Below are 26,674 nucleotides of genomic sequence, written 5' to 3'. Positions count from 1 at the left end.
CAGATCAAGAACTTCATGAAGTACCCAGAAGTTTCAGGAACACGATTACAAAATCCCCAAAATATAGGGTGCATGTGTGTTTTTATATATATATATATATATATATATATATATATATATATATAAAAACACACAGCATATTGCATCTCCTACAATTGGAATGTAGATCCAGAACTTAAAAAAAATTACATGTATCTTCACTATAACATATTGAAATCAAAAAAGCACCTAAAAATAAAAATCATTCTCATACATCAGGCCACATGGTCATTGCATTCACGGACAAAACTCATGGCTGGCTATCCTATGATCATTACTATGATTCAAACGGTAAATTTACTCACTTGTTGGTGCTGCCTGAGGAAGTTTTCAATCTCCACGTGAACCCTGACCTCCTCGTCCATCTTTTCTTTAACTTTCTGTAAGCAGATTTTGATGGACTCCGTTTAGGGCAGAATTTTTTTTATACAGTAGTCTAAAGTTCAGTAAATAGATTTTTTTATGTCAAAACACCTCTATATATATATATATATATATATATATATATATATATATATATATATATATATATATATATATATATATATATATATAAAAAATTTTTATTAGAAATAGAGAAATATAAAAGAATGGCCAATGGCTATAACTCCATATTTCTTTGATTATGTTGATATAAAGAACATCTATGCCTTTCCACCTTCCCCTTTCTTTTGTATCTTTATAGAAAATAGATCGAAATCTTTATAGAATTTTTTTTGTGGTTTTACATACATCCTATTACACAAGTAAGCAATTTTCCAATGTGACAGCATTTCATTAACGCAAAATCTGTGTAGTCCCCACATTATAGCTCTAAATTAACAATTTACCCCAAGAGCAACTATGAGTGCTTTGATTCACACAAGTGAATTTGCATCAAATCCAGAGACTTATATTACAGGAACCTACATTGTGCGCAGGTCCATTGCACACACACAGCGAATAGCGCCCGTGTCTGTACAAAATGCTCACCTGAATCTCCATCTGTAGCTCTGACTCCGCTATACTGCACTTTGTCTGCGTCTGGGACATTTGAAGCTCTGAGTCCTTCTTCACATACCTGCCTTCCATGTTGGTTTTAGCTTTCATTTCCTGTAGCTGATCCTTGAGGAAAGCGATTAGTTGGGTACGGCTCTGGAAATATGAAATGTTAAAGCATGAAAAGTCTAAGATTCTAAAGGAAAGTTTATTACTACTATTTATTCCTGAGGTTGACAGGCTTGTGTGGTTATTTAGTGCCCATATACTGTAGATGAGTCTCGTCTGGACTGGGTGACAATCATCTCATGTTTTTAGCTACTTTCAGTCCAAATTGGGCTTTTTGTCCTAGCCATTTTGTCCTAGCCATTGATATTACTCACAGACGTCAGAAAAATATTTGTAAAGGGACACACAACCAAAAGTATTGGATTTGGAAGGAGCGAATAACTGATTCAACCGAGTATTGTACTGAGCATTATTTGATTAACTACAGTGAAAGTGTATATAAAAGCATTCATTAAATACCATTAGTTTATGACTGCTAGATTAGTTCTTTCATTCCACTCGGCTTTCAGATAACACATTTAATATGCAATAAGACAGAGGTATACAGAAATAATTTGTACATTTTTTGACAATTGTATATACAAAATACTTCCTCTCCCTTTCATTCCATTAGGTGACCATGTATGGAAAAGCAACAAGACCATCAGCCTGTGAAATATCACTGCTCAGAATACTGCACATTGTTTACTTAGAAGTAGACTTTATGGAAAAGCAGAAGAGTAATGCCCCGTACACGCGATCAGAATTTCCGATGGGAAAATTCCGACTGACCTTTTTCATTGGAAATTCTGACCGTGTTTATGCCCCATCGGAAATTCTGATAAAGCATAGAAAAAAAGTGAAAACACAAAAGCACTGTACCTCCAATATAGTCCATCAAACAGCACAAAGACATTTTAAGAATTAATAAAAAATAAAAAAAACACCAAGCGCATGTGAGCAATCACATGCACAGTGCTCAAATGCTCAACTGAGTACAGTAGAATATCAATGCACTGTACCTGGACTCTGAAAGTGCTTCCGCAGTTAGCAGTAAAACATCCATTCGGATCAAGTCTTGGCATCTTCTGCTGGCTTATGTCTCTGCCCACCTGTCTGAGGTACAAGTCTGATAGGTGGGTGGACAGGTGGATGGACACATAAGCCAGCAGAAGATGCCAAGACCCAATCCTGATGGATGTTTTACTGCCATCTGCTGAAGCACTTTCAAAGCCCAGGAAATGCTCCAAAACCCCTCAGCTCTGTGCTACAGGTTGTGAGCAGGCCAGCAGACACTAAAGTCTACAGCTTCAGTGGCAGCATCAGGGCAAGTCTCATGCTTGTCTTTAAGATCCACAGCTACCAGTGTGCCCCCCTTTGTCCTGTGCAGGAAGAAGACATCCTCTGCTCCCTCCTCCTGTCTTGTAAAGTCACTCACCAAGTCCCCCAAGCATCAGCATTCATTGCTTATGATCAGATGTAGATTTCCTTGTGCTGCAAGAACAAGAGAGCTGCACTTGCAGGAAAGAGGAGGGGGAAAAAAGAACACAAGCCTCACCCCCTTCGGCTCTCTCCTCCCTCTCAGCACTGGGCTGACAGGAGTAGTGATGCCTCTCTCACTACTCCTGTCAGCAACAGCACCGCTCTAAATGCGGTGCCTGGGGCACATTCACCCCCTGCCCCCCGTTTTTTGGCCCTGAGTAAGAGAAAGGGCGACTGGAAATCAAGGGTCCTGGAACGATTTTGGTTGGTACCCAGCTTTTCACACTTCTCTTGAGTTTATTTTCTTGTATGCAACGAGATTGTTTATAAATAAAAACTTTTCTGTGCACAAAGCTTTGTTCATGTTTTCCCCTCTTTGGATGTGTAGTGGGTTTTCAGCAAAATATGAGTTAGTGTATGTAAAAGGCACAACACACTACTCTCACAACTGACCTTAAAGACATTTTAAACCTTCCTACCTGCAGAAGATCTGCCTTGATCAATTTGTTCCATGGTGTTATTTATTCCCCTTCATCAACAATCTATGGTAGAGTAAATCTTCATACCTCTGTACGGGCTTTCAGTTACAAAGCTGGAGGAAGAGTGAATGGACTACAAGTGTGCTGATGAGATGATGGGACTTGTAGTTTCTTTATTCACAGATTCCTGTGAATGAATGATGTGGCTGGGTGGTTGGAGCTCTGCACAGCTACACTGTTTTAAAATGTGACAGCAGGTGTGGGGAGAGGATCTCCATCCTGCTGTTACAGAGGGGGCAAGGGAGGGTGCTGAATTGTAACATGTTACTAAAAGTGAACTTATTCTTTAAAAGTATGAATTCTGTGTGTAATCTAAGAACTGACACTTCTGTGAGAAAAAAAACAAAACAATATATCCCACAATGCCTGGCTCTCTCAGTCTACTGCTCTTCAGGTGAGGGCTAAACAGTAATTAAATCTAACATACAGGCAGAACAATTAAAGTGGTACTAAAGGTTCAGTTTTTATTTTAAATAACAAACATGTCATACTTACCTCCACTGTGCACGTCGTTTTGCACAGAGTGGCCCTGATCCTCCTCTTTTGGGGTTCCAAGGCGGCTCCTTCCCACAATAGATAACCCCCTCTGGGAAGCTCTATCTAGAGCGGGTTACTTTGTGGGCGTGCTCCTGTGTCATACACTCTGCGTCCATTGCCCCCAGGTGTCCACATCATTGGAGTTAAATGAGAGCAGCGGGAGCTAATGACCGCGCTGCTATCAATCTATCCAATGAAGAGCTGAGAAGCCATGGGGAGAGCGACGGGGGATCGCGCCCAAGGAAATTCAGGGCTCAGGTAAGTAGAACGGGGGGGCTTGGGGGGCCGGACACAGCAAGGTGTTTTTTCACCTTAATGCATAAAATGTATTAAGGCGAAAAAAACACGAGGGTTTACAACCCCTTTAACAGAGAGATGACCATGCATTCTTTCATCACATTAGCATCCACACATTTGTTATGCAACACAAAAGAAATGGCAAGGAAAGCACTGGATACTGTGCGACCCGGTGTTGTGACAAAATGTTGAACCCGGTAGCAGGGCCGATCCTAGGCAGGGTGCACAGGGTGCATTGCACCCAGGCGCCTGTAGAGGTGGGGGCGCCGAACATCTAACAGACTCTCTAATAGAAGCCCTCTCTGTGTTCATCACAGAGGCCCCCCTCCAGGTCCCAATAAAGTACTCTGCTTCTCTTCCTGTATTTTGGTTATTGTTAACCACCTAACCCCCGAGCCTGTTTTTCAGATTCGGCGTTTACAAGACTAAAACATTTTTTTTTGCTAGAAAATTACTTAAAACCCCCAAAAATTATATATATTTTTTTCTAACACCCTAGAGAATAAAATGGCGGTCATTGCAATACTTTTAGTCACACCGTATTTGTGCAGCGGTCTTACAAGCGCACTTTTTTTGGAAAAAATTCACTTTTTTTAGTTAAAAAAAACAAGACAACAATAAATTTGGCCCAATTTTTTTATATATTGTGAAAAATAATGTTACGCCGAGTAAAATGATACCCAACATGTCACGCTTAAAAATTGTGCCCGCTCATGGCATGGCGTCAAACTTTTACCCATAAAAATCTCGATAGGCGACGTTTAAAAATTTTTATAGGTTGCATTTTTTGAGCTACAGAGTAGGTCTAGGGCTAGAATTATTGCTCTCGCTCTAACGATCGCGGCGATACCTCACTTGTGTGGGTTGAACACCGTTTTCATATGCGGGCGGTTTTCTTATATATTATTATTGATTTTATAATTTTTTACACTGAAATAAAAAAAAAAAAAAATATGTATCACTTTTATTCCTATTACAAGGAATGTAAACATCCCTTGTAATAGAAAAGACAAAAGTCAAAAAGACCTCAGATCTCATATTTAGACTTAAATGCACGAAAAAAAAAAATGGAAAATTTGTCATTTAAAAAAATGACAACAAAAAAATGGTCTCCTTAAGACGCTGGGCGGGACTGACGTTTTGACGTCACTTCCGCACAGCAAAGCTATGAGGACGGGTGGGGGCCATCTTGCCCTCACTCACTAGGAAGCAGCACCCGATCGCCTCCGCCGCTACCGACGGCTTAGGTATGCGGCGGAGGGCGCGGGAGAGCGGCGGGAGCCCCTCTCCCGCCACCGATAACGGCGATCTCGCTTACCGGACCGTCCACTGAAAAGATGGATACCTCGGTTGTGGCAGCAGCTGCTGCCGTTACCGAGATATCCATCTTTAAAAAGAGGACGTATATATACAGTGGGCGGTCGGTAACCGGTTAAGAGATCATGTAAGGATCCCAGATTAATGAAGACTTCGTGGGGGGGCATCTCTGTGGTTGAGTCATTGCCATAGAAACATTTGTAAAGGGGAGGAGTTAGAAAAATGACGACGCCCATGGGGGGGCGCCAGAAATATTTCTGCACCCAGGCGCCTGTGACCCTAGAATCGGCCCTGCCCGGTAGAATATCGAACCACGTCACTTCCTGTGGCGTTTAATCAGCGGTTTTAGAAAACCACGCAGATGGCGCTGTGCGCATGGTTTTCTAAAACAGCTGATTCCACATCACAGGAAGTGACGTGGTTCGATTTTTCTGCCGGGTTCAACATTTTGTCAGAACACCGAAACAAGGTAGTGAATCAATTTGTCCATTTAGCAAATAGGAACAAGCTTGGTGAATGGCAACATGGGAGAATTGATCCACCATGACACTAAAAACTTCAGCCACAACATATGAACCCATAATTATAAGGTAAGGCAAACAAAGAACACAAGGAAAAGAACTACACTAATACCTAGTTAAAACATTTGAAAGTGTGAACAGGGCCTTACTAACTGACACAATATATTAAAAAGCATCAAACTGCTTTCAGATATTGCACACATAATTGCGCCAACCTTTGTATTACCTGCAGCTCCACTTTTTTCTCCTGTCTTACATCATGCAGCTGCTTCTGCAGTGCTTTGATCTTTTTTCTCCCTTCCTGTTCTCTATGAAAAAAAGAAAAGCATAACTAATGCCAGAATTAACATATTAAAGCCAACATCCATACATTTGTTAAAGCAGAGTTCCACTAGTTCTTCTGTTTATTAAAAGTTAGCAGCTACAAAAAGTGTATCGGCTGACTTTTAATAAACACACACTTACCCGTCCCACGATCCAGCCGCCTAAAGGCTTGCATCGCTTGCTGCGCCAGTATCACTAGTGTGGGCACCCAGCTGTGACAACTAGCGGCTTCACAGCCGGTTGCACATTGTGCTGTATTGAATGGCCGAATAATCTTCTGAGGCCTGTGACATGTCCCAGAAGATTGCAGGGAGGGAGGGGGAGAGGAGAAATCACCTAGGCGGTGCGTGGATGAAAGTGGGAGCTGGGTACCCCCCACTCTCCCCCCCCCAAAAAAAGGTTACGTGCCAAAATGTGGCATGTCAGGGTGTTCGGAGTCCTTAAAGTGGAAGTTCCACTTTTTGGTGGAACTCTGCTTTAAGTTGCATGTATAATATTGAAACAATTATTCTTATACCTGTGTACATTAAATAACACCCTTTGAATCCAGTGTAATATATGACAGATGCCACCCTAAATCTCTCCCTATACTAAGGTGACCAGATATTCAAAATTAAATCCGGGGACATTTTTTTTTTTTTTTACTAGCATTGGCAGCAATCAGTGACACTCTGCTCGACACTGCGCGTCTCACGGCCTGTCAAGTCTAACGCTTCGGGCCCCGGCTGCTACTGGGTGGGGAGCGGAGGAAGATCACTCCGCCAGGGAAGGCAAGGAGATAAGCACGCAGGCGGTTGGCCGGGACTTGAGCCAAGGCAGAAGAACATGGGAGCGGAGCTGAATGGGCAGCACCCGAAACTGAAGAAATATTCCCTTCGCTCCAACCAGCACATAATCATCAGAAAGGGGCACAGATAATGGAAAAAATACACTCCCATAAACTAGTAGGAATGGCAGAGTGGGGGGTGTATAATTCAGATTTTTTTTTTTCATTCTGCACTGACTGTCTTTGAAATTGTCCCAGCCCCTGTTCAAATCCAATCCGGGGACAAAACCGGGGACAGTGTCCTCAATCTGGGGACTGTCCCCAGAAAACGGGGATGTCTGGTCACCCTACCCTATACCTGTTACTTGGCACAAACTGGGGGAATTTACAGAGCCAGTCACACTGGAAGTACAAAATAGGAATTATATGTACAGTAATTAACTCCAACTTATTTTGTTAACATCTCCCTCTAGTGGTATGAAGCAACACTACACCATTTTGACATGCTTCTGATCTAAGATAGGCAAGTATCTAAAGGTAAAATGGTTAAAAAAAAAATGCTCAGAAATATGTAACAGAACTTACTATTGTAAAAGCTCTCACCTGTCTATTGTGCTGTAGAAATTTGCCTTTTTCTCCTTTTCCAGAACAACAGCATGCTGTAGGCTCTGAAATGATCCGGTGGTTTCCAGCTCCTTTAGCATATCTGTGATGACATCTGCTGCAAATTGCCTGTTCGAGAAAGAACTAGAACTTGTGTACCTGCTATTTTCAATGAGGACACCAAATGAAATAATGCGCAGAATGCTTTTGTTATGAAGGGAAACTTACATTAAAAAGTCCACAGCATTCACCTTTTTCCCCCCCATAGTTTTCTCACATCAACAAGTCTCATCAGCTAGAGCAGTGGTCTCCAAACTGCAGCCCAGGGGCCAGAAGTGACCCTTTGCCAGCCATTTTCTGGCCCTTGGGGCACTGTTCCTCTCAATGACACCAATGATGAGGCACTATTCCTGCCAATGATACCAACAATAGGACACTATTCCTCCCACTGACACCAATGACAGGGCACTATTTTTCCCCATAATACCAATGAAGGGGCACTATTCCTCCCACCAACACCAATTACGGGGCACTATTTCTCCCCATAATATCAATGAAGCAGCACTATTTCTCCCACTGACACCAATGATGGGGCACCATTTCTCCCATAATACCAATGATGGGGCACTACTCCTCCCACTGGCACCAATGATGGGGCACTACTTCTACCCATAATACTAATCATGGGGCACTATTCCTCCCATTGCCACCAATGATCCGGCACTATTCCTCCCACTGACATCAATGATGGGATGCTACTTCTCCCACTGACACCAATTATGGGGTACTACTACTCAAACTGACACCAATGATGGGGTACTACTACTCCTACTGACACCAATGATAAGGCATTATTTCTTCCACTGACACCAATGATAACAAAATGATGGCGCACTATTTCTCCCCATAATACCAACGGGATCATGGGGCACTATTCCTCGCATTGCCACCAATGATCGGGGCACTATTCCTCCCACTGACATCAATGATGGGGTACTACTACTCCTACTGACACCAACGATGGGGCACTAGTCTTCCTCCCACTGACACCAACAATGGGGCACTATTTCTCCCACTGACACCAACAATGGGGCACTATTCTTCCCACTGACACCAATGATGAGACACTATACCTCCTCCTATTGACCACAGGTGCTATGTAAGTTATTTACTACCACTGACCACCAAGCCAAAGCATTTTTTTTACTCCCACAGAACATGGGGCATTTGCTATCCCTACAGGCCACAGTCCGGCCCCCCTAATGCCTGAAAACCAGAATACTGACCCTGTGTTTGGAGACCCCTGAGCTAGAAGATAATAAAATAATTGGTTTGTTATTTTGTTTATAATAAGGTTACTGTCAGGGCTCACCTGTCGGCCTGCACTTTCTTCAAGTTGTCAGATGTTAACGGACTTTGCCTTACTGCTTTGGTAAAATGTTCATTGCTTATTTTTAGCTTTTGACTTGTTTCATGCACCTGATCCTTTAGGTCCAGGAACTTGTTTGACAAAGGAGGGGGTGTTAACTGACGACTAGAGTGTGAGCCAATCAGCTCCTCAAACCTCCCTTCCAGCTGCCTCTGTGTCTTCAGAATTGTGCCAACCTCATTTCCAACCATCTGAAGTCAGACAAAAATAAAAGATGATCGATATAAAATTGTGCCAGTTTCACTTTTACTGAAACAAGAGTAAAATATTTTTCCCAAAAAGTTTATTATATGAGTTTTATTCAGTAGCAACGCAGACACAAAAAGAGACGTCCAGAGTCAAATAAAAGACATTAGGGTGAACAAAGAAGAACAATCAATATGGACCTTCCGTGCAGGGCCAGATTAAGAACATCATGGGCCTGGTGCTGAGGATTTTGGTGGGGCCTTTTAGGCTGCATTCACACCTCCGCGACAAGTAACGCCGCGTACGCGGCGTATTTTGCCGCGAATAGTGTAACTTTTTTTTTACAAATCCTTCCTATTGCTTTGTATGGCCGAACGCCAATGCCGCCTGAAAAAAAGGGTCCGGGACTTTTTTTTCATGCCGCAGGTGTACGGCGTCTATGAGATGTGAACCATCTCATAGATAGCAATGGGAATTCTCCCCTCCAGCGGCACGAGCGGCCGGCGTCGGGCGTTTTGTCGCGGAGGTGTGAATGGGGTGTAATAAATAATAAATAAATGCGTGGGAATGACATGAACGCAGCCCAGCCAAGGCAAGTGACCAAAGGCACAGAACCCAGAAGGAAGACCGGGTGAAGATGGAAGTGTCCAGGCCCCGCCTGATTCATCGCAGCACTGGAGGGCTCAGTCTGAAAATGTAAGTGTACACTAATGTGCTAATATGCTGTGCATACTTGTACGTTGTGGCATAACCTACCCCAGGGCCTCTAAAAAGTAGTAATGTCAGGAAAGTTTACTACCGCTTTATTATCACAGGATTCCAGGAGCCTCTCATGGGGCCCCTACTGACCCAGTGGTCCTTGGGCAGTGCCTAAGTGCACAGTTGCCAACATTTAAAAAATATTTTCAGGGCCACTTTTTTATATAAGTGCTATATTTAGAGTAGCTGAGATCCCCGATGTTCCTCTATACATCATAGTAGTGATCACAAAATTAAATGAGTACTAATAATGGGGCAGAACAAATATGAGAACTGATATTTCCTTTAGTTGAACTAACAAAAGTGTGTCCATTCTAGAGCTGGTAACATTGAGGATATTCAGTATAATTTTAAAGAACTGTTTTTGTGGGTAAGTGACATAGGGGAGGAGTATGGACGGTATATAAGTGGGAAGTATGTGCAGGTGAGGGAGAGGAATGTGGAGGGTCTAACAGTGGGCACTATGTACAGGAGAGGAGTACAAAGGGTACGGAAAAAAGCACTATGTACAGGAGAGGAGTGTGAAGGGTATGACAATGGGCAGTATGTACAGGAAGAGTGAGGGGGTATGACAGAGGGTAGTACGTACCAGAGAGAAGTGTGGAGGGTATGATGGGGCAGTATGTACAGGAGAGGAGTGTGGAGGGTATGACAGTGGGCAGTATGTACAGGAGAGGAATGTAGACGGTATGATAGTGGGCTCTATGTATAGGAGAGGAGTGTGGAGGGTATGACAGTGAACACTATGTATAGGAGAGGAGTGTGGAGGGTATGACAGTGGGCACTATGTACAGGAGAGAAGTGTGGAGAGTATGACAGTGAGCACTATGTACAGGAGTGGAAGGATATTTAGGGACTGAGTAGTGGTTAAGCGGGTCATACATGGATTGAAATTATGCCAATTATGCAGAGACCAGCCATAGTCAATCTATGTATGGGCTAGCTGGTTTTACACAAGTCAATCTATTAATCAACTTGAGTACAACCAGCCTGTTTTTCTTTTTCTTAAAACAATCAGTGCTGCCAGCTAAAGTTAGCAACACTGATCATTGTACGCACTGGCAGAACACAATAACACTGCAGGAGTGATTCCCCCATCCACAGGTCAGCAGGTGAGAGGGTGTGTGGGGACAGGCTGGGGAGAGATACTAGTCAGTGGCTGGGTAGGCACTGGTAGTATCAGAGCCAGATACACACAGGTTACATACGCCACGATCGTTAGAGCGAGAACAATAATTCTAGTACTAGACCTCCTCTGTAACTCTAAACATGTAACCTAAAAAAATGTAAAGCATCGCTTAGGATACCAAAAAAAATTGTGCTAACTTAACTAACTAACTGTTTTTTTAATGAATGAAACATTTTTTTCCAAAAAAAACATGTTTGAAAAATTGCTGCGCAAATACCGTGCTAGAGCTGCACAATTAATCGTTAAAAAAATCGTGATCTCCATTCAACCCCCCTGACGATCTTCAATGCAGAGTTTGCTGATTCTTTCATATAACAAGTGGAGAGACTTTCAGCTGTCAAAAGAAAATATCTGGGCAGTCTGCCAAGTTTTTAACAGGAAACATTGTAACTAACACTTCCTTCTTAGATCAAAGGGATACACTTCTGTGTGTAAAGAACAAATCTGGGCAGTCTGCGAAATTTGTAAACAAAATGAAACATTGTAACTAACTAACATTGTAACTAAATTTAACCACTTAAAGTCCAACACTTGTTTCTTAAGTTAGAAAGCAATATTATTTGCTAGAAAATTACTTGGAACCGCCAAACATTATATATATTTTAGCAGAGACTCTAGGGAATACAATGGCTATTGCTGCAATATGTTATGTCACACTGCATTTGCCCACTTCAATGAATAATAAAAACCATAAAAACAAAACAGTGAAGTTAGCCCATTTTTTTTTGTTTTAATGTGAAAGATGATGTTACGCCGCAACAATCGTGAGAGAATCGTGATCTATCTTCTAAGCAAAAAAATTGCAATTCTCATTTTAGCCAGAATCGTGCAGCTCTATACCGTGCAACATAAAAAGTGCAAAGACCACCATAGAGTAATTTTCTAGCAAAAAACAAATGATGATTTTTACATGTAGTAGAGAAGTGTCAGAATTGGCCTGGGTGGCAAGGGGTTAATTACCATGAGTAATATACAAATAATTATTATAAGCACTGTGATCCTATCAGTCTGCTGTAGTGTGTCAGCTTGTATTTATACTGGCCGCTCTGAATGTAGCTTCTGACAGGCTGTGCAAGCAGGCCCGTATCTCCGGAACCATAAATGATAGCCTTCCCATATTTTAACCAGTTGTGGGGTAGCTCTTCCCATGCCTACCCCCAAATGTGGGGTTTCTGTGACCTCTGGTCATCGAGCTACAACCCCCCAAATTCGATCTTAAAAAAAAAAAAAAAAAAAAAAAATTTTTTTTTTTTTTTTTTTTGGGCAAATGGGCCTATCTTGAGAAAGGGGCCTGGAGCTGCAGCTCCATCAGCCCCATTGTTAATCCGGCCCTGCTTCCGTGGATGGGAGGATAAAGTAAACATTCCACAGTATACACACACATAATACATACACATATATATACACACACACTCATAGTAACATGTGTTTGCCACTTACTTCAGTAAAAACAACAGACAAACTGTAGATGTCTACACAAAGTACATGGGTAAAGACATACATGTGAATTACTATCGCAAGTAGTTCTTCATAACAGCTTGCAGAAAGGGGCCAAAAAAGAAAGGACAGTGTAATATTTAAAGTGGATGTAAACCCTCACATATACCCAGTGAAGTGAACAGCCTCAGATGATACACAGGCCCCATACACACGGGAGGATTTATCCGCGGATACGGTCCAGCGGACCGTTTCCGCGGATAAATCCTCTCGAGGATTTCAGCAGATTTCTCTGTGATGGAGTGTACTCACCATCGCATTGAAATCCGCGCCTAAATCCTCTGGCGATGACGTGTCACGCCGTCGCCGCGATTATGACGCGGCGACGTGCGCGACGCTGTCATATAAGGAATTCCACGCATGCGTCGAATCATTACGACGCATGCGGGGGATCCCTTCGGACGGATGGATCCGGTGAGTCTGTACAGACCAGCGGATCCATCTGTTGGGATGGACTCCAGCAGATGGATATGTTCTGCATGTCAGCAAATATCCGATCTGCTGGAATCCATCCCAGGGGAGATATATCCGCGGAAAAAGATCCGCTGGCGTGTACACACCATAGGATCTATCCGCTGAAACCCATTTGCTGGGATTTATCTGCGGATGGATTCTATGGTGTGTACGGGGCCTCAGAGATAAACCAGTAGCAGCACCCCCAAGCAACCCCCCCCCCCCCCCTTACCCGAGTCTTCTCTCGGCCCAGGATCCAGTGCCATCCAGGGACGGACTGACCATTTGGGAACTCGGGCAATGCCCGAGGGCCCCATGCCACTAGGGAGCCCCATCAGGGTTGCCAACCTCCGTAAAACCAGGGACAGTATGTAAAAATCCCAAGATTATACCTGCCCCACCTCTCCAGTACCTTTGCAGTGTGTGTATGTATACTGTGTACATTGTGTGTCAGTGGGCCAGATCCTCAAAAGAGATACGCAGGCGCATCTGCTGTTCCGCCTGCGTATCCCTGTTTCTATCTTTGGAACTGATCCACAGAATCAGTTTCCAAAAGATAGGCAGAAGATCCGACATGTGTAAGGGACTTACACTGCCGGATCTTATGATGCAGTACCGCAGCCGCCGCTGGGGGCATTTCGAGTCGAAATGCCGCTTCGGGTATGCAAATTAGCACTTACGGAGATCCACGAAGCTTCGTTTTCACTCCGTAAGTTTTAAGTTGCATGTGTAAAATTAGGGCTGCTTTTACAAAGTGTAAACTGTTTACACCTTGTAAAAGTAGACCCTTCTTTCTCGCGACGCTGTTTTATTTTTGCCCGCCGTAACTTTTTTTTTTCCCGACGCAACTTTTTTTACCCGGCGCGATTCACAAAACTCGGCGTAGCGTAAAACCGCGCAAAGCACGTCGGGAAAATGACGTCGGGAGCATGCACAGTACGTCCGCCGCGGGAGCGCGCCTAATTTAAATGGGACTCGCCCCATTTGAATAGAAACGCCTTGCGCCGGCCGGATTTAAGTTACACAGCCGAAAATCTCTAGGTAAGTGCTTTGTGGATCGGGCACTTAGGTAGAAATTTTCCGGCAGTGTAACTTAAATTGGAATTTTTAAGTTACAGCGGCTGGCTGTGGATCTGGCCCATAGTGTGTATACTGTGTGGCCCCATAATCTCCTATTGCCCGGGGGCCCCATAATCTCCTATTGCCCGGGGGCCCCATAATCTCCTATTGCCCAGGGGCCCCATGAGTTGTCAGTCTACCCCTGGTGCCATCTGGGGATGGCACTGGATCCTGGGCCGAGAGAAGACTCGGGTAAGTGGTAAGGGGGGGGGGGGGGGGGGGAGGTGTTGCTTGGTGGTGCTGCTACTGGAAGTTTTATTTTTACCTTAAAGTGGTTGTAAAGCCTCAAGGTTTGCATTCTATGCATTTAGGTGAAAAACCTTCTGTGCCTGAGCCTGATCCGATCTGAGCGATGTGCCGCTATCTCTCTCCTAATGAGACAGATTGTTAGCAGCAGGAGCCAATGTCAATCAAATCCAGTAATGCAGGGGCGCGGCCAAGTCCAGCTGTCTGTGTCAATGGACACAGCAGCGGGACTCGAAAGTGAGCCCTTTTGGGTGCCCCCAATGAAAGCGGCTTTCTGTGGGAGCACCCGATTAAGAGGAGTGACCAGGAGCGCCGGCAGGGCATCCCACAAGAAGAGGATCGGGGCTGCTGTGTGCAAAACGATTGCACAGAACAGGTAAGTATAGGCATATTTGTTATTTGTTTTATTTTTTTAAAACAAGGGGTTTACAACCATTTTAATGCAGAGAAAGCGTTAAGGCAGTGGTCTCAAAGTACCGGCCCGCGGGCCATTTGCGGCCCGCGGACCAGTTATAAATGGCCCGCAGGCAGGGTGGAAGTGGGGGGAGCAAAGAGTAAAAAAAAAAAAAAAAAAAAAAATTTTTTTTTTTTTTGAGCTGGTGCTATCTGGTGGTGAGCCGTTGGTATTACAAGTTATTACCACCAGATGTGATCTGGCGCCATCTGGTGGTGGCCGTTGGTATTACAAGTTAAGCATTACAAGTTAAACAGCAATTCTAATGTCATTTTACACTATTTTCACTGCCATCTTCTTCCCTCTAATTAGAACCCCCAAACATTATATATATTTTTTATCCTAACACCCCAGAGAATACAATGGCGATCGTTGCAATACTTTCTGTTACGCCGTATTTGCGCAGCGGTCTTACAAGCGCACTTTTTTGGGAAAAAATTACACTTTTTTTAATTAAAAAATAAGACAACAGTAAAGTTATCCCCATTTTTTTTTATATTATGAAAGATAATGTTACGCTGAGTAAATTCATACCCAACATGTCACGCTTCAAAATTGCGTCCGCTTGTGGAATGCCGACAAACTTTTTTACCCTTTAAAATCTTCATAGGTGACGTTTAAAAAAATCTACAGGTTGCATGTTTTAAGTTACAGAGGAGGTCTAGGGCTAGAATTATTGCTCTCGCTCTACCAATCGCGGCGATACCTCACATGTGTGGTTTGAACACTGTTTACATATGCGGGCGCTGCTCACGTATGTGTTTGCTTCTGCGCGCAAGCCCGTCGGGACGGGGTGCGTTTGCTGGCTAATAGATTCCAAGCAAATTTGTCAAACCCTGCCTTACACCAGTGCTGGTGGTAATAATGCGCTCGCTGACACCAGTGCTGGGGGTTAGTAATGTGTTCGCTGACACCAGTACTGTTGTTTTTGAAGTTTGAAAGTTTGTATGCGGCCCCCCATGGCATATGAAAACTTGTCTTGTGGCCCTCAGGTAATTTGAGTTTGAGACCCCTGCGTTAAGGTAAAAAAACATTTTGTCTTTAGAACTAGAACATAGGCAAGGATTACAAGACAAAGATCTTCAGACACGGTAAAGCTTAAAGGATATTTTTCTGTTATCTTGCCCATTGCTGCGGTTAGGAATTTGCATTCTTTGATTTTCACAATTACTGGCACAAGAAAACTTGTGTATGAACTTTGCCATTCGAAAGAAATATTATTGTGGCACACTATTTAGGAAAGGATAATTAAAGACCATCTTGCCACTTACATCACTTTGGCCATGATAGGAAACAGGCATGATAAAACCTAGAATTGAGAGCTGATCCAAGCTATCCTCCAGCACTGTGCATACCCGCAGCACATCCAACATTGGTAAGGACATTATCTTCTGGACCTTTAGGCAGTGTTCCAGGCTCCTAAGAAGACAATGACAAAATATAGAGAATTCAAATCTTGTTTTATATACAGTACAGATATACTTTAGGGGTCATTTGATATGATGAGTCGATATAACTGCTCATCCCGTTCATAAAATGTGGGCCATGGTGTGTAGACAGCAAAGCCCTGCAGAGTTCTCATGTGTTCAGTCATGTGACATACAAAGCTCTCGGTTCAGTCATGTGACCTCGGTGCTAGTTCACACCAGACGCAGTTCTGTGCGCTTTTTTTCTGCACAAAATGCATGCACCGTGTTTTCCATTTATTCCAATGGCTCTAGTTCACACCATGCAGTCAGTTTCTGGTCAGTTTATGCACTGACTGCATGGTGTGTGAACTGGTCCTCAGAGATGACCAACTCCTGTCTCTCGCTCTTTTTTTTTTTTTATAACTCCAGTATATTTAATTGCACTTTACTGGCTTTAGGATCAGCAGTGTTTGATTGATCAGTTCTCACACTTAGATATGATGGGGATAGATTCAGCATTCACCTAGGTAAGTATCAGTTTGAAAAAAAAAAAAAAACATATTTCCCTTTAAAATACTTCAGTGCTGGTGTCTAAAATGCCAGGCTGTATTTTGCTGCTGATGCTTGCCAGATCACCAAAAAGTAGTGCAGCGCTAGTACTTGCACCCTACTGCAACTGAACATAATTATGTGTTTGTAGCAGTTCAGCAACATGGGGACAGACACACTTGGTTTTAGCAGGGACCTCTTTACCCTTCTCCAAGCTATATGTCAGGGTGCCACTGCTTTCTACAGGTTTGTATTCTAAGCCTTATTATGACAGTGAGACCTCCCCTTCACCCTTATCTGTTAGGCTCAGAATCCTGTACATCTTCTCACTAGTGTAACTTTTTGGGGGATATTTCGGGCACTAACTTTACAGGTACCTAGTGGCATTTATGGGAAGAAGAGCTGCTTGCCAGAAATAAAATTAACTGCTAATGCAAGAAGAGATCAGGCCAGTGGCGGGGCATCCATATTGGGCGCAGGAGCGCCACCCCCTCTCTCCGGCACGCACGCGTCACTCAACAATAGATATATTCATGCATTGCATGAATTCATTTATTGTCGCCGCTGCCGCCCACTATTCAGGTGTCCGCCCCCTGTTGAGCGCTGGCCATCTGAATAACAGCGGTAGGTGTGTTTTGGAAGTGCCCGAGGCTGTGGGCTCTAATCGGCTTCCAAATGGCTAAAAAGCGGGCGCACGGCTGTGCGTTCCCTGTTTAAACCATGCTTTGCTTCCCTAACACTGACCCGCCTCTCAGCCAATCAGGTGCACCGGTCTGGTTAACGGTCACCTGATTGGCTGAAGCAACATCGAGGACAGGAGAAAACGTAGAGGGAGCGTGGAGGAGGACGGCGCTGACCGGAGGAAGGTAAATGCGGGGCTGGGGGGAAACTGAGGGCATTTGAGAGGAAATTGACTGCATTTGGGGGCAAACTGGCGCCGTTTGGTGGGCACAGTGGTGGCAATTGATTTATTTATTTTTTTCAGTTTTTTTGCGCCCCCCCAAAAAATTTTGAGCACCAGTCGCCACTGGATCAGGCTAATACTGTGGTTTTGTGGACAGTTTATCAGTGGTGGCAGTAATCAGAAACATTATACTAACACTGCACTTTGACAGTGTGGCAAGCAGACACTGGTGCCAACTGACACTGGTTGGGAGGGATACTGACACTAATAGATCAGTGATAACACTGTATGCAGGCAGGGTTGCCAACTTTCATTAAATTTGCTAACAGTTTGTAAAATCCATAATTGTTGCATCTATCCATGAATGCAGCCTACATGTCCGTAATGGACATTCAAGGACAGATGTAAAAAGTACAGATTTTACAAACTGTTCATAAATTTACTGAAAGTTGGCAACCCTGTATGCAGGAAATGAAGAGAAATCTCCTAAATGGGACACAACTGGCATAAAAAAAGGGGTATAACTCTCCCTTGCTCTATCCAAAATGAAAGAAAAAATAAGTTTTGTCTTCAGTTCCTTCCAGTCTATTGGGCCACGCCCACTGTGAGCAGCACAGGTCTGCCCCGCGCCAAGGTGCCTCTGTGAGGAGGTATGGCATTGCCCATTAGTGATAATGTAGTGGCCCCATGGTAGAAAATGGCCCACCTGCTATGCCTGCCTGTTCCTCGTCCCTCACCCTCGTCTCTTCTGGCACTCGCGGCGCTCACCCACACGTACGCTGAAACGTATTACCTGTCTGGCACACCGCACAGCACAAAGCGTCAAACAGTATCCATGGATACACGGCTCCGCCCCAGGGGTCCTCGGAGCATTCCTGAAAATTAAACGCCTGTTTTATGACATAGAATTTTCTCTTTTTTTTCCTTTCTTTTTTCATTCCTAGCACTATTTTTCTCCCCGTGAACCCGCGCTAACATTTTAGTCCTGTTCTTTTTCCTCCGCTGTGCAACGTTCATACAGGCATCACTTGGGACACCTCACGTACAGCACGCTTCTAATTTCCCAGCGTGCCGCGCTCTGGCCCCTTCCTTTTCCTCCATCTTGGAATCCAGTGCGGGTGAGAGGAAACTGGGTCTGTTTCTGTGGGGGAATTGAATGGGTAATCGTTAGTTTCTTCGCGTAATAGCGGCGAGGGGACGGGGAGCCTTCTCCGAGTCACCGATAAAGGTGTATATGCGGGGTGTGTGTGGCGGGATGGCTGAGATACCGGGCGGATTGTACGGCCCCGGGAGGTCAGCGGACGTGTCTCTCTGAGGTGTTGGCGCTGGCTTGTTAGTAATGCGGTGTGTGTGCGGCCTGTGTGCTGGAGCCCATGTGTCTCCTATAGTCTGTCACAGCCTGCTCAGGGCTTTACCTGACGAGACAGCTCGCACAAGTATGCCCCTGTATGCTTTGTATTGTGTGCAATAAAGTTTTGTTAGTTTTCAAATGGCAGTTCTGACTCCATGCTTATTACTGTCCCCCGCCCATGAAAGAGTTGTTCTGTTCGGGTGTCATGTACCTACCATAGGACATCTGTGCATGTATGGGCTCCTTTTACATGAGTCTCTGTAGAGCAACCTGCGTTCAGTTTGCTTTTCAGAGACCATTTGACAGGTGGCAAGGAAGTGTATCCCCCCTCATCACTGCCTGTTTTAACCCCTTGACCACTAGCATGCTCCAACCGCATTAATTGTGCTTGATAGCAACAGGGTATAGTTCCTGCCAGAAAGCACTCCACAAGACATGCTGGTAGGTTAATTGGATCCTGTCTAAGACTGGTCTTGATATATGTATGACTGTGTGTTGGGTACCTTAGATTGTAAGTAGGGACTCATGTGAATGTACAATATATGTAAAGCGTTGCGTAAGTTGACGTCGCTATACAGTACCTGAAATAATCATGGCTGCAGCATGTGTACACCCCCAGCAGCTAAACGGGTTATTGGTTGGGGGGTGGTAAAAAGTGCAGCTCAACATCACGTAAAGTGTCATTTCCAGTGTGTTTTAAAACGTTCTAGTGATATGTAAGCCGTGACTGACTTTTTTATTTTTTTCCTTCAGTTGTCTGCATCTGGACATTGACAGTACAACATGTCTGGCAGGTATGTATGGGAGGATGTTTGGGGCTTTGGGTTATTATGTGTATAACTGCATTTGTACTAATGTTGTCATTTCCATTGTTTTAGATTGTGGTGTAAAGCGACCTTTGCTGGCTACAAGAGAGGCCTCAGAAATCAGCGGGAACACACAGCCCTGCTGAAAATCGAAGGGGTCTACGCTCGGGATGAAACGGACTTCTACTTGGGCAAAAGATGCGCCTATGTATACAAAGCAAAAAAGTGAGTATTTCACCTGCAGGACACAATTCTGGGGTAATATTGTCGGGTTGATTTACTAAAACTGGAGCGTGCAGAATCTGGTGCAGCTCTTCATAGTAACCAATTGGCTTCCAGGTGTTTTTTTTTTTTTTGTCAAAGCTTAATTGAACAAACTGAAGTTAGAAGCTGATTGGTCACCATGCAGAACTGCACCAGATTTTTGCATTCTCCAGTTTTAGTAAATCAACCCCACTTTGTTCTGAACTGTCTCTGCAGTAACAGTAGTATAAAAACGTTCTATAAAATGCCTCCAACTTTTTTCTTCTCTGCTAAATAATCACAAGTGTTTGCATGATTAGCCTCCTTGGTTTTTATTGATTGGCTTTTGCAAGAACAAATAATGCTAGTTTTAAAGTTTTTATAATAAAGCCTTCTCGTGTCCCATGCCAGTTCTCCTGCCCCCACAACAAGCAGCTTACTGTAGGGACACCCAATCAATTGAGCTCCCGACCCGCAGCCTTGTGTATCCATTCGCGCACAGAACCGCGGCTCAGCCCTGACCCCCCACGTCTCCTTTTTGACTCACTGGCTGTGATTGGCAGTTGCGGGAACCAATCGGGCGTGCAAGTTCCCAGAGAGGCTAGGCTGTCGAGCATTGCTAAATCGAGAGGACTTGTGTAAATATTGGGGGGGGGGGGCTGCATTTTTTTTTTTTTTTTTTTTTTTTTTTACTTTCATGCATAGAATACGTGAAGGTGTAAAAAAAATAAAAATAAATCATGTGCCCTTACAAACACATTAGTCATTTTGGTAACAAGTGAGTTGAATTGGCTTTATTTAGCTCAAATTTCCGATTTGTGCAGAATTGGTGGAAATTGGAGATGTAGGTGGCCCTGTCGGCACTACCCGGCTCAACAAAATTCGATTTAAACCATGAAGGAGCTGGATGGTAAATTGTGGGCTGAGCATTGACTTCAGCCAATCAAATGTAGTCAGGCAGCTGCATGTGCTAAATACAATAGATGGCAATAGAGATTCTCCACCCACACTGTTTAGCACGGATGGAGCTATCGTTTGCCTTTCTCTCATTGAGCCCATGGTCTGAACAAGAGAAATCTAGCTGTTTGATTGGCTTTACACACAATGTTTATCTTTGTTATTCAGAAGGATGACTGTGGTTTTAGTTTTGTACAGGGTTGCGGCCTACCATATAGAATTAGTGTTTTGAGATTTGCTGCAGTTTTAGTGCTCTCGTTCTATTGCTACAATATTGAGTCTCTCTGGCTTTATCTCCCTTTCACTGCAGTAGTTGTAATTACTTTGGCATATATCAGTAACAGGCTGTAAACAATTTCAAAGCTGTAAGTTAATTTATTTTAAGCAGGTTTCAAGCTTTTGAATATACGTTATTTGGATAACGCTGAAGGGGCAGACAGGTGGCACCCTTGCACCTTCATGTTTCCAGGTTACTCTTGAAATTCCTTTTAACTCCTAGTTTTAGGGTGGAGAGAAGCGAAAGTCTGTTTCTGCTGCCAAATTGTGTCCTGACCTGCTTGGGCTGAATGTAGGCGAGTATTCGGGGGGTTTATTATGGCCCTGATATCTCCAGAAAGAGAACATGTCACTCCATATGTACTCATAGAGGGCTTGTTTTATACAGATTCAGCAAAGTTAGTTTTTTTTCGGGGGGGGGGGGGGGGGGGTCAAGGTTTTTGCAAGTTTTAGTTTAAAAAAATTAAACGCTAACTTTTATGTTAATTAAGATGCCACTTTTAATTTAATTCATGTACATTTATCTAGGACCAAATGTCACATATACAACACATTAGATATTCCTGTGAATGCCAGCGTATGAGGGATAATTGTAGGGCCAACATTTATTGTTAAAGCGGTATTAAACACAAGCACTGATTAAAGTGTTTATATTTAGTCTGCCTACTAGCCCTTGTGAAGCGCAAGCAATATTAAAGGCATGTCTGGTAACATCTTGGTTTCCAGTGCATGCATGTTGACTCTTCATGGAACTTTCAAGCCCTGCAATGGCTAGTGTCATAGCTGATCACACATGTAGCACCATGGCGTCTCCAAATAGAGTGGCTGCTAAAGGATAAGGATGGTTAAGGTTCTGCTTTACATGGTTTAAAGCAGGGATCCTCAAACTACGGCCCTCCCGCTGTTGCAGAATTACACATCCTATGAGGCATTGTAAAACTCTGACTTTCACAGACATGACTAGGCATGATGGGAATTGTAGTTCTTGAACAACTGGAGGGCCGTAGTTTGAAGACCCCTGGTTTAAATTGACTGATAAACGGGTCTGAAAATTTGTTTGTTGACATTTTGGGCTTTTTTTGTCTGGCAAATTGTCTTGTTAAAGCAGTCATAAAGTTTGGAAAGTAAAACAAAATCCCCCCTGCAAGGTAATGGTATAATGTGCTACTATGCATCACATACTAGCACATTGAGAGACTTGCCTTTAAAACAATGCCCTCCAGCAGTGCTTTGACACTGCTGACAGGGCTTCCATGTTTGCCTGATCTTCCTTCTGGGTTCGCAGGCTCTGGCTGTCTTGACTGGTCAAGCCGCGATGTCACTTCCGTACTGATTTTATCTGCCTAACTTTTTTATTGAGGATCTTATACTTCTGGTTAGCAAGATATGTCAATCTCCACCTCAGTTATTCAGTTGTGTTCATTGATAAACCTTTTCTAAGCACCTCCTCACTACCTGTCAAATATCTCTAAGACTTCATGTACACTTGGCAGTCATTTGCCGCGGCAAAATTGTGCTGCGGTTTTGACACGTTTTGTGTTTTCCTGCAGCTGCAGTCAAAACATTCCTATCCTGAACACCATTCTTCCGCGTTCAGGAGAGAGGCTGAATCTAACCGCAGAGGCTACTAAATGCGCCTAAAAGCCGATGTATACATTGACACATAGGTTTTTATGGAGTCGAGTCTAGGAGCTTTGGGGGGGGGGGGAGAATGCCAAAAGCTCCTAAACTCAAGTTTAGGAATTGCTAGTGTACATGAAGCCTTAAGTAATCCACTGCAGAATGCTTTTTATAGGTGTGTAGCATTGACAGCTGCAAGTGTAAACTTGACTTAACCACCTCAATACATGGCACTTTTACCCCCCTTCCTGCCCAGGCCATTTTTTCAGCTTTCAGCGCTGACATACTGACAATTGCGCGGTCAATACTACACATGTAATCATGTGAAATTGTTATCATTTTCTTCCCACACCGCCTCCTTTTTGGGTGCTATTTAATCACTCCTGGGTGTTTTATTTTTCCTTTAAAGTTTGTTAGTAAATTTTTCTCCACTGGGCGGAGATGGGTGGCACTGGCGGACGCAGATGGGTGGCAGTGATGGCAACACTGACTGGCATTACTAATGGGCACTGATTTCTGGCACTGTGGGGGTTTTATGGTAATCAGGGCCACTGATGGTGCTGTGATTACATACCTAGATGTCCTCTGTGAGGAGATGCCGCTGATTGGCTCTCCTCTCCCCTCCCCATGCTCAGTGTGAGCCGAGGAGCACCTACTACCGGCATCTCCATGTTTAACCATGTGTCCTATTACAGCCGGTCACATGTAAAGAGTCGCGGCTTTTAACAGAGATCAAGGTTGCGCCGTGTACTAGCAACACGGCGTGGGCGAGCGGCCATTCTGGGACACAGTCACATGATGGTGTCCCAGAACTGCACCGCCCCACCGTCAATTGACGGTGGGCGGCAAGTGGTTGACGTGATTGTAAAACACGCCATTCAGTTTAAAATGGAAATGAAAGGCAACACATTTGTGTTTAGATATAAGAATTTATTTAAGTGATCTCATTCCCTAGGTTCTCAGCTGCTTAGGAGCTGGGGGAGGCTTCAGTGTTTTCTACTTGGTGTGGTCAGTTTTTAATAGGAAAGCAGAGGGACTGTCAGGAACACCAAGGAATTTCACACACAGGAAGCAATAAAAAGAGAACAGGTTGATTTCTTCATAGACGTACATGGTACAGCAAGCACACCAGGAATATGAAATGTTGGGTTTACATTAGGGTTGTCCCGATACTAGTATCGGGATCGATACCGAGCATTTGTGCGTGTACTTGTACTCGCACAAATGCTCCCGGTGCCAGATCCGATACCTGGAACCGGAAGTCGGCGTGCGGGGCAGAGATTGGTTTGGTATGGAGGCAGTGTATCAGAGTGCAGTGGTTAGGCTGGGCAGGGCACCACCGCATATTTCGGTGACCGGAACCGTCACATTCAGTCCTGGAAGTGACGTTACTTGTCATTGTCGGAAGGGTAAACATCATGACGGCCATCTTGGTACACCCTGCAGTAAGCCAGCAGCGAACTTCTTGTTACACCCAGCCCATATAGTTTGCGCTGGGTGTAACCTTCTAGAAGTTAAATGACATGAATGATGAGAGAGGAAAGGAAGCATTTTGCAATGCTATATGCCAAGCAGCATTGCAAAATATTTCCTCTCTCCTTATTCATGTCATTTATTATGCAAGTGCCCATAAGTGATATCAGTTCCATCTATCAGTGCCCCCTATTCAAATCGTCACATGACATTAAAATAAAGTATCGGTATCAGCGAGTACTTGAAAAAAGTATCGGTACTTGTGCGAGGTCTTAAAGTGGTTATCGGGACAACCCTAGTTTACATATTCTCTTGAGTAGAGGCTATTTTCTTGGCTCAGTAAAAAGGGTGAGACTGTTCACTTTTGAATACCCAATCACGTTCAGTAGAAATATATAAAAAAGATTATTGCTTGCTGATTGACATAAACATAAATTTGGCACATTTACATAGCTAAGGAAAACACTTTACAAACGAACATGCACTTTGGTAAGTGAGCCGTCTTTTCAGACCACTGAACTTAAACCTTGTGTCAATGTCACTGCTAAATCCAATTCTTCATTTGCATGATCCCAGTTTGATGGAAAGAAATCGTTGTATTGGAGTGCATGCAACTTGGGTGAGGGAGGGGATGAATGTTGTGTAATATTTGGAGTAGCATCTATTTTTAATTTTTTTCCATGTATACTATGCCCTTTAATGGGAGCACATTAGTGCAGACCTGATCACCAGCACTGCCTGAATAGACAAGACTATAGCAGTGCTGGGGAAAGGATGTATACAGTTGACACACACACTGTCCAATTTGAACTGATGGTGTGTGTTTCACATAATGGACAATTGTGACTACAATTCATCAGAATTGCTAAAAGTAACTGCACAGATTAAACCTGGGAGAAAGAAAAATCTTGGTGACTGCTGTTGCTGACATATTAAAATGCTTGCCTAGCTGTGAGTCAAGGATCCAAAAACACTAAGGACTTTTTACAGCTTTCTGATCTGCATACTCTTTGAATTTTTAGTGTATTGGAGCCAATCATCTAGAATTTTCAGGTCGGCAATTGCGCAACAGTGTTCCCCACCTTTCTCTTATAACCACGTTGTTGCCTACATTGGATTTTTGTAGACATGAAATGGCAGATATTTTTCATTGTTTGAATGTGTCCAGGTACACTACCCCATCATAGAAAAGCAACTACTGCCCCCAGTGCACTTGTTTTCAGCTGTCCATTTTCACTTTGCTTCTTTAAGCTGTTTTGGAGCTTGCATGCATTTGCTATGGCTATAAAAGTGAGGGAAAGATGTGCAAGTAATCAAGCCAATTTTTCTTATGTGTTTTCTTTATTGCTACATAAGCTGATTTTTGTTTTATTTTTTAGTAACACAGTGACCCCAGGTGGAAAACCTAATAAAACTCGTGTGATCTGGGGTAAGGTGACCAGAGCTCATGGCAACAGTGGCATGGTCCGTGCGAAGTTCCGCTCCAACTTGCCTGCCAAAGCCATGGGACAAAGAATCCGTGTGGTGAGTTCTGGAAATTTCAAGTTTTGGAGGTTACGTGGCATTATTTTTCATGGTGTATCGTGCTTTATATTAGAAACTACTTCTTGAAAACTGTTAGAGGCACTCCAGTCATCTTTGTGTTAAAAGGTCAGCAGCTACAAAAAACTGTAGCTGCTGATTAATACACCTCACCTGTCTTAGGATCTAGCGATGTGCTCACCCGAGCCGTCTCTTCCCTTAGGCTTCTCTCCCCAGGGTCAGCATCTCAACTGTGGGCACCCAGCTGTAACAGCTTGCGGCTTCACATCCGGTAGCACATTTTGAATGGTCCCCACGGTCTTCTGTCACATGTGCCAGATTACTGTGGGGAGAGGAGCCTAGGTGATCTGAGTGAAAGTGGGAGCGGGTACCTGTCAAACCAGATACCCTCTCCGCTTTAAGCTGTTATAAGAGAGCAAATTGTTTTTGCTGTAACTTTGGTTTTACTCAGGGTACAGTGTATATAATGGTTTAAAAGAAGTAAAAATAAAGTTGTCGCAGGCAAAAATTATTGCAGAATGTAGTTAACTTTTGTTTGTAGTCCTTTGGTTTATGATTGCACATAACCGTGCTGGCAATGCATGGCATGACTGTTTAAACTGCAGCTGGGCCCACACTGCAAGAAGACTGTATTGTGGGCACACACACTCTCAAATATGTTTGGCTATATGGCTTAAGATCATTGGCCCATTTTAATATTTTGCAAAATTACCAAGTTCATACATGGTTCTTAAACGTATTGCAATTTTACTGAATTAATT

General features: G+C 43.6%; 2 protein-coding genes across 6 annotated transcripts in view; one reads left to right on the top strand and one right to left on the bottom strand.

Annotated features, from left to right (window-relative positions):
* The window catches only part of IQCG (IQ motif containing G), a 36,094-nt gene extending 17,561 nt beyond the window's left edge, over nucleotides 1-18,533 (bottom strand). Inside the window, exons 1-7 of one of the 2 annotated variants that reach the window (XM_040349719.1) lie at nucleotides 18,439-18,533; nucleotides 16,055-16,202; nucleotides 8,824-9,071; nucleotides 7,452-7,580; nucleotides 5,985-6,066; nucleotides 1,012-1,173; nucleotides 345-419 (exon numbers count right to left, since the gene is read on the bottom strand). In XM_040349719.1, the coding sequence (XP_040205653.1) occupies nucleotides 345-419; nucleotides 1,012-1,173; nucleotides 5,985-6,066; nucleotides 7,452-7,580; nucleotides 8,824-9,071; nucleotides 16,055-16,168 (810 nt within the window). In that variant the 5' untranslated portion in view covers nucleotides 16,169-16,202; nucleotides 18,439-18,533. The other variant, XM_040349718.1, reaches the window with a different exon arrangement.
* A 159-nt stretch (nucleotides 18,534-18,692) lies between these two features.
* LOC120936922 (60S ribosomal protein L35a) overlaps nucleotides 18,693-26,674 on the top strand; it is a 9,155-nt gene continuing 1,173 nt past the window's right edge. The window contains exons 1-4 of one of the 4 annotated variants that reach the window (XM_040349720.1): nucleotides 18,693-18,763; nucleotides 19,750-19,790; nucleotides 19,875-20,027; nucleotides 25,751-25,895. In XM_040349720.1, the coding sequence (XP_040205654.1) occupies nucleotides 19,780-19,790; nucleotides 19,875-20,027; nucleotides 25,751-25,895 (309 nt within the window). In that variant the 5' untranslated portion in view covers nucleotides 18,693-18,763; nucleotides 19,750-19,779. The other 3 variants (XM_040349721.1, XM_040349722.1, XM_040349723.1) reach the window with 3 other exon arrangements.

Source organism: Rana temporaria, chromosome 4 (assembly GCF_905171775.1).
Source record: "Rana temporaria chromosome 4, aRanTem1.1, whole genome shotgun sequence".
Classification (NCBI taxonomy): Eukaryota; Metazoa; Chordata; class Amphibia; order Anura; family Ranidae; genus Rana; species Rana temporaria.
Note: the sequence above shows the minus strand (reverse complement) of the source record. Positions and strands in the feature narration are given on the sequence as shown.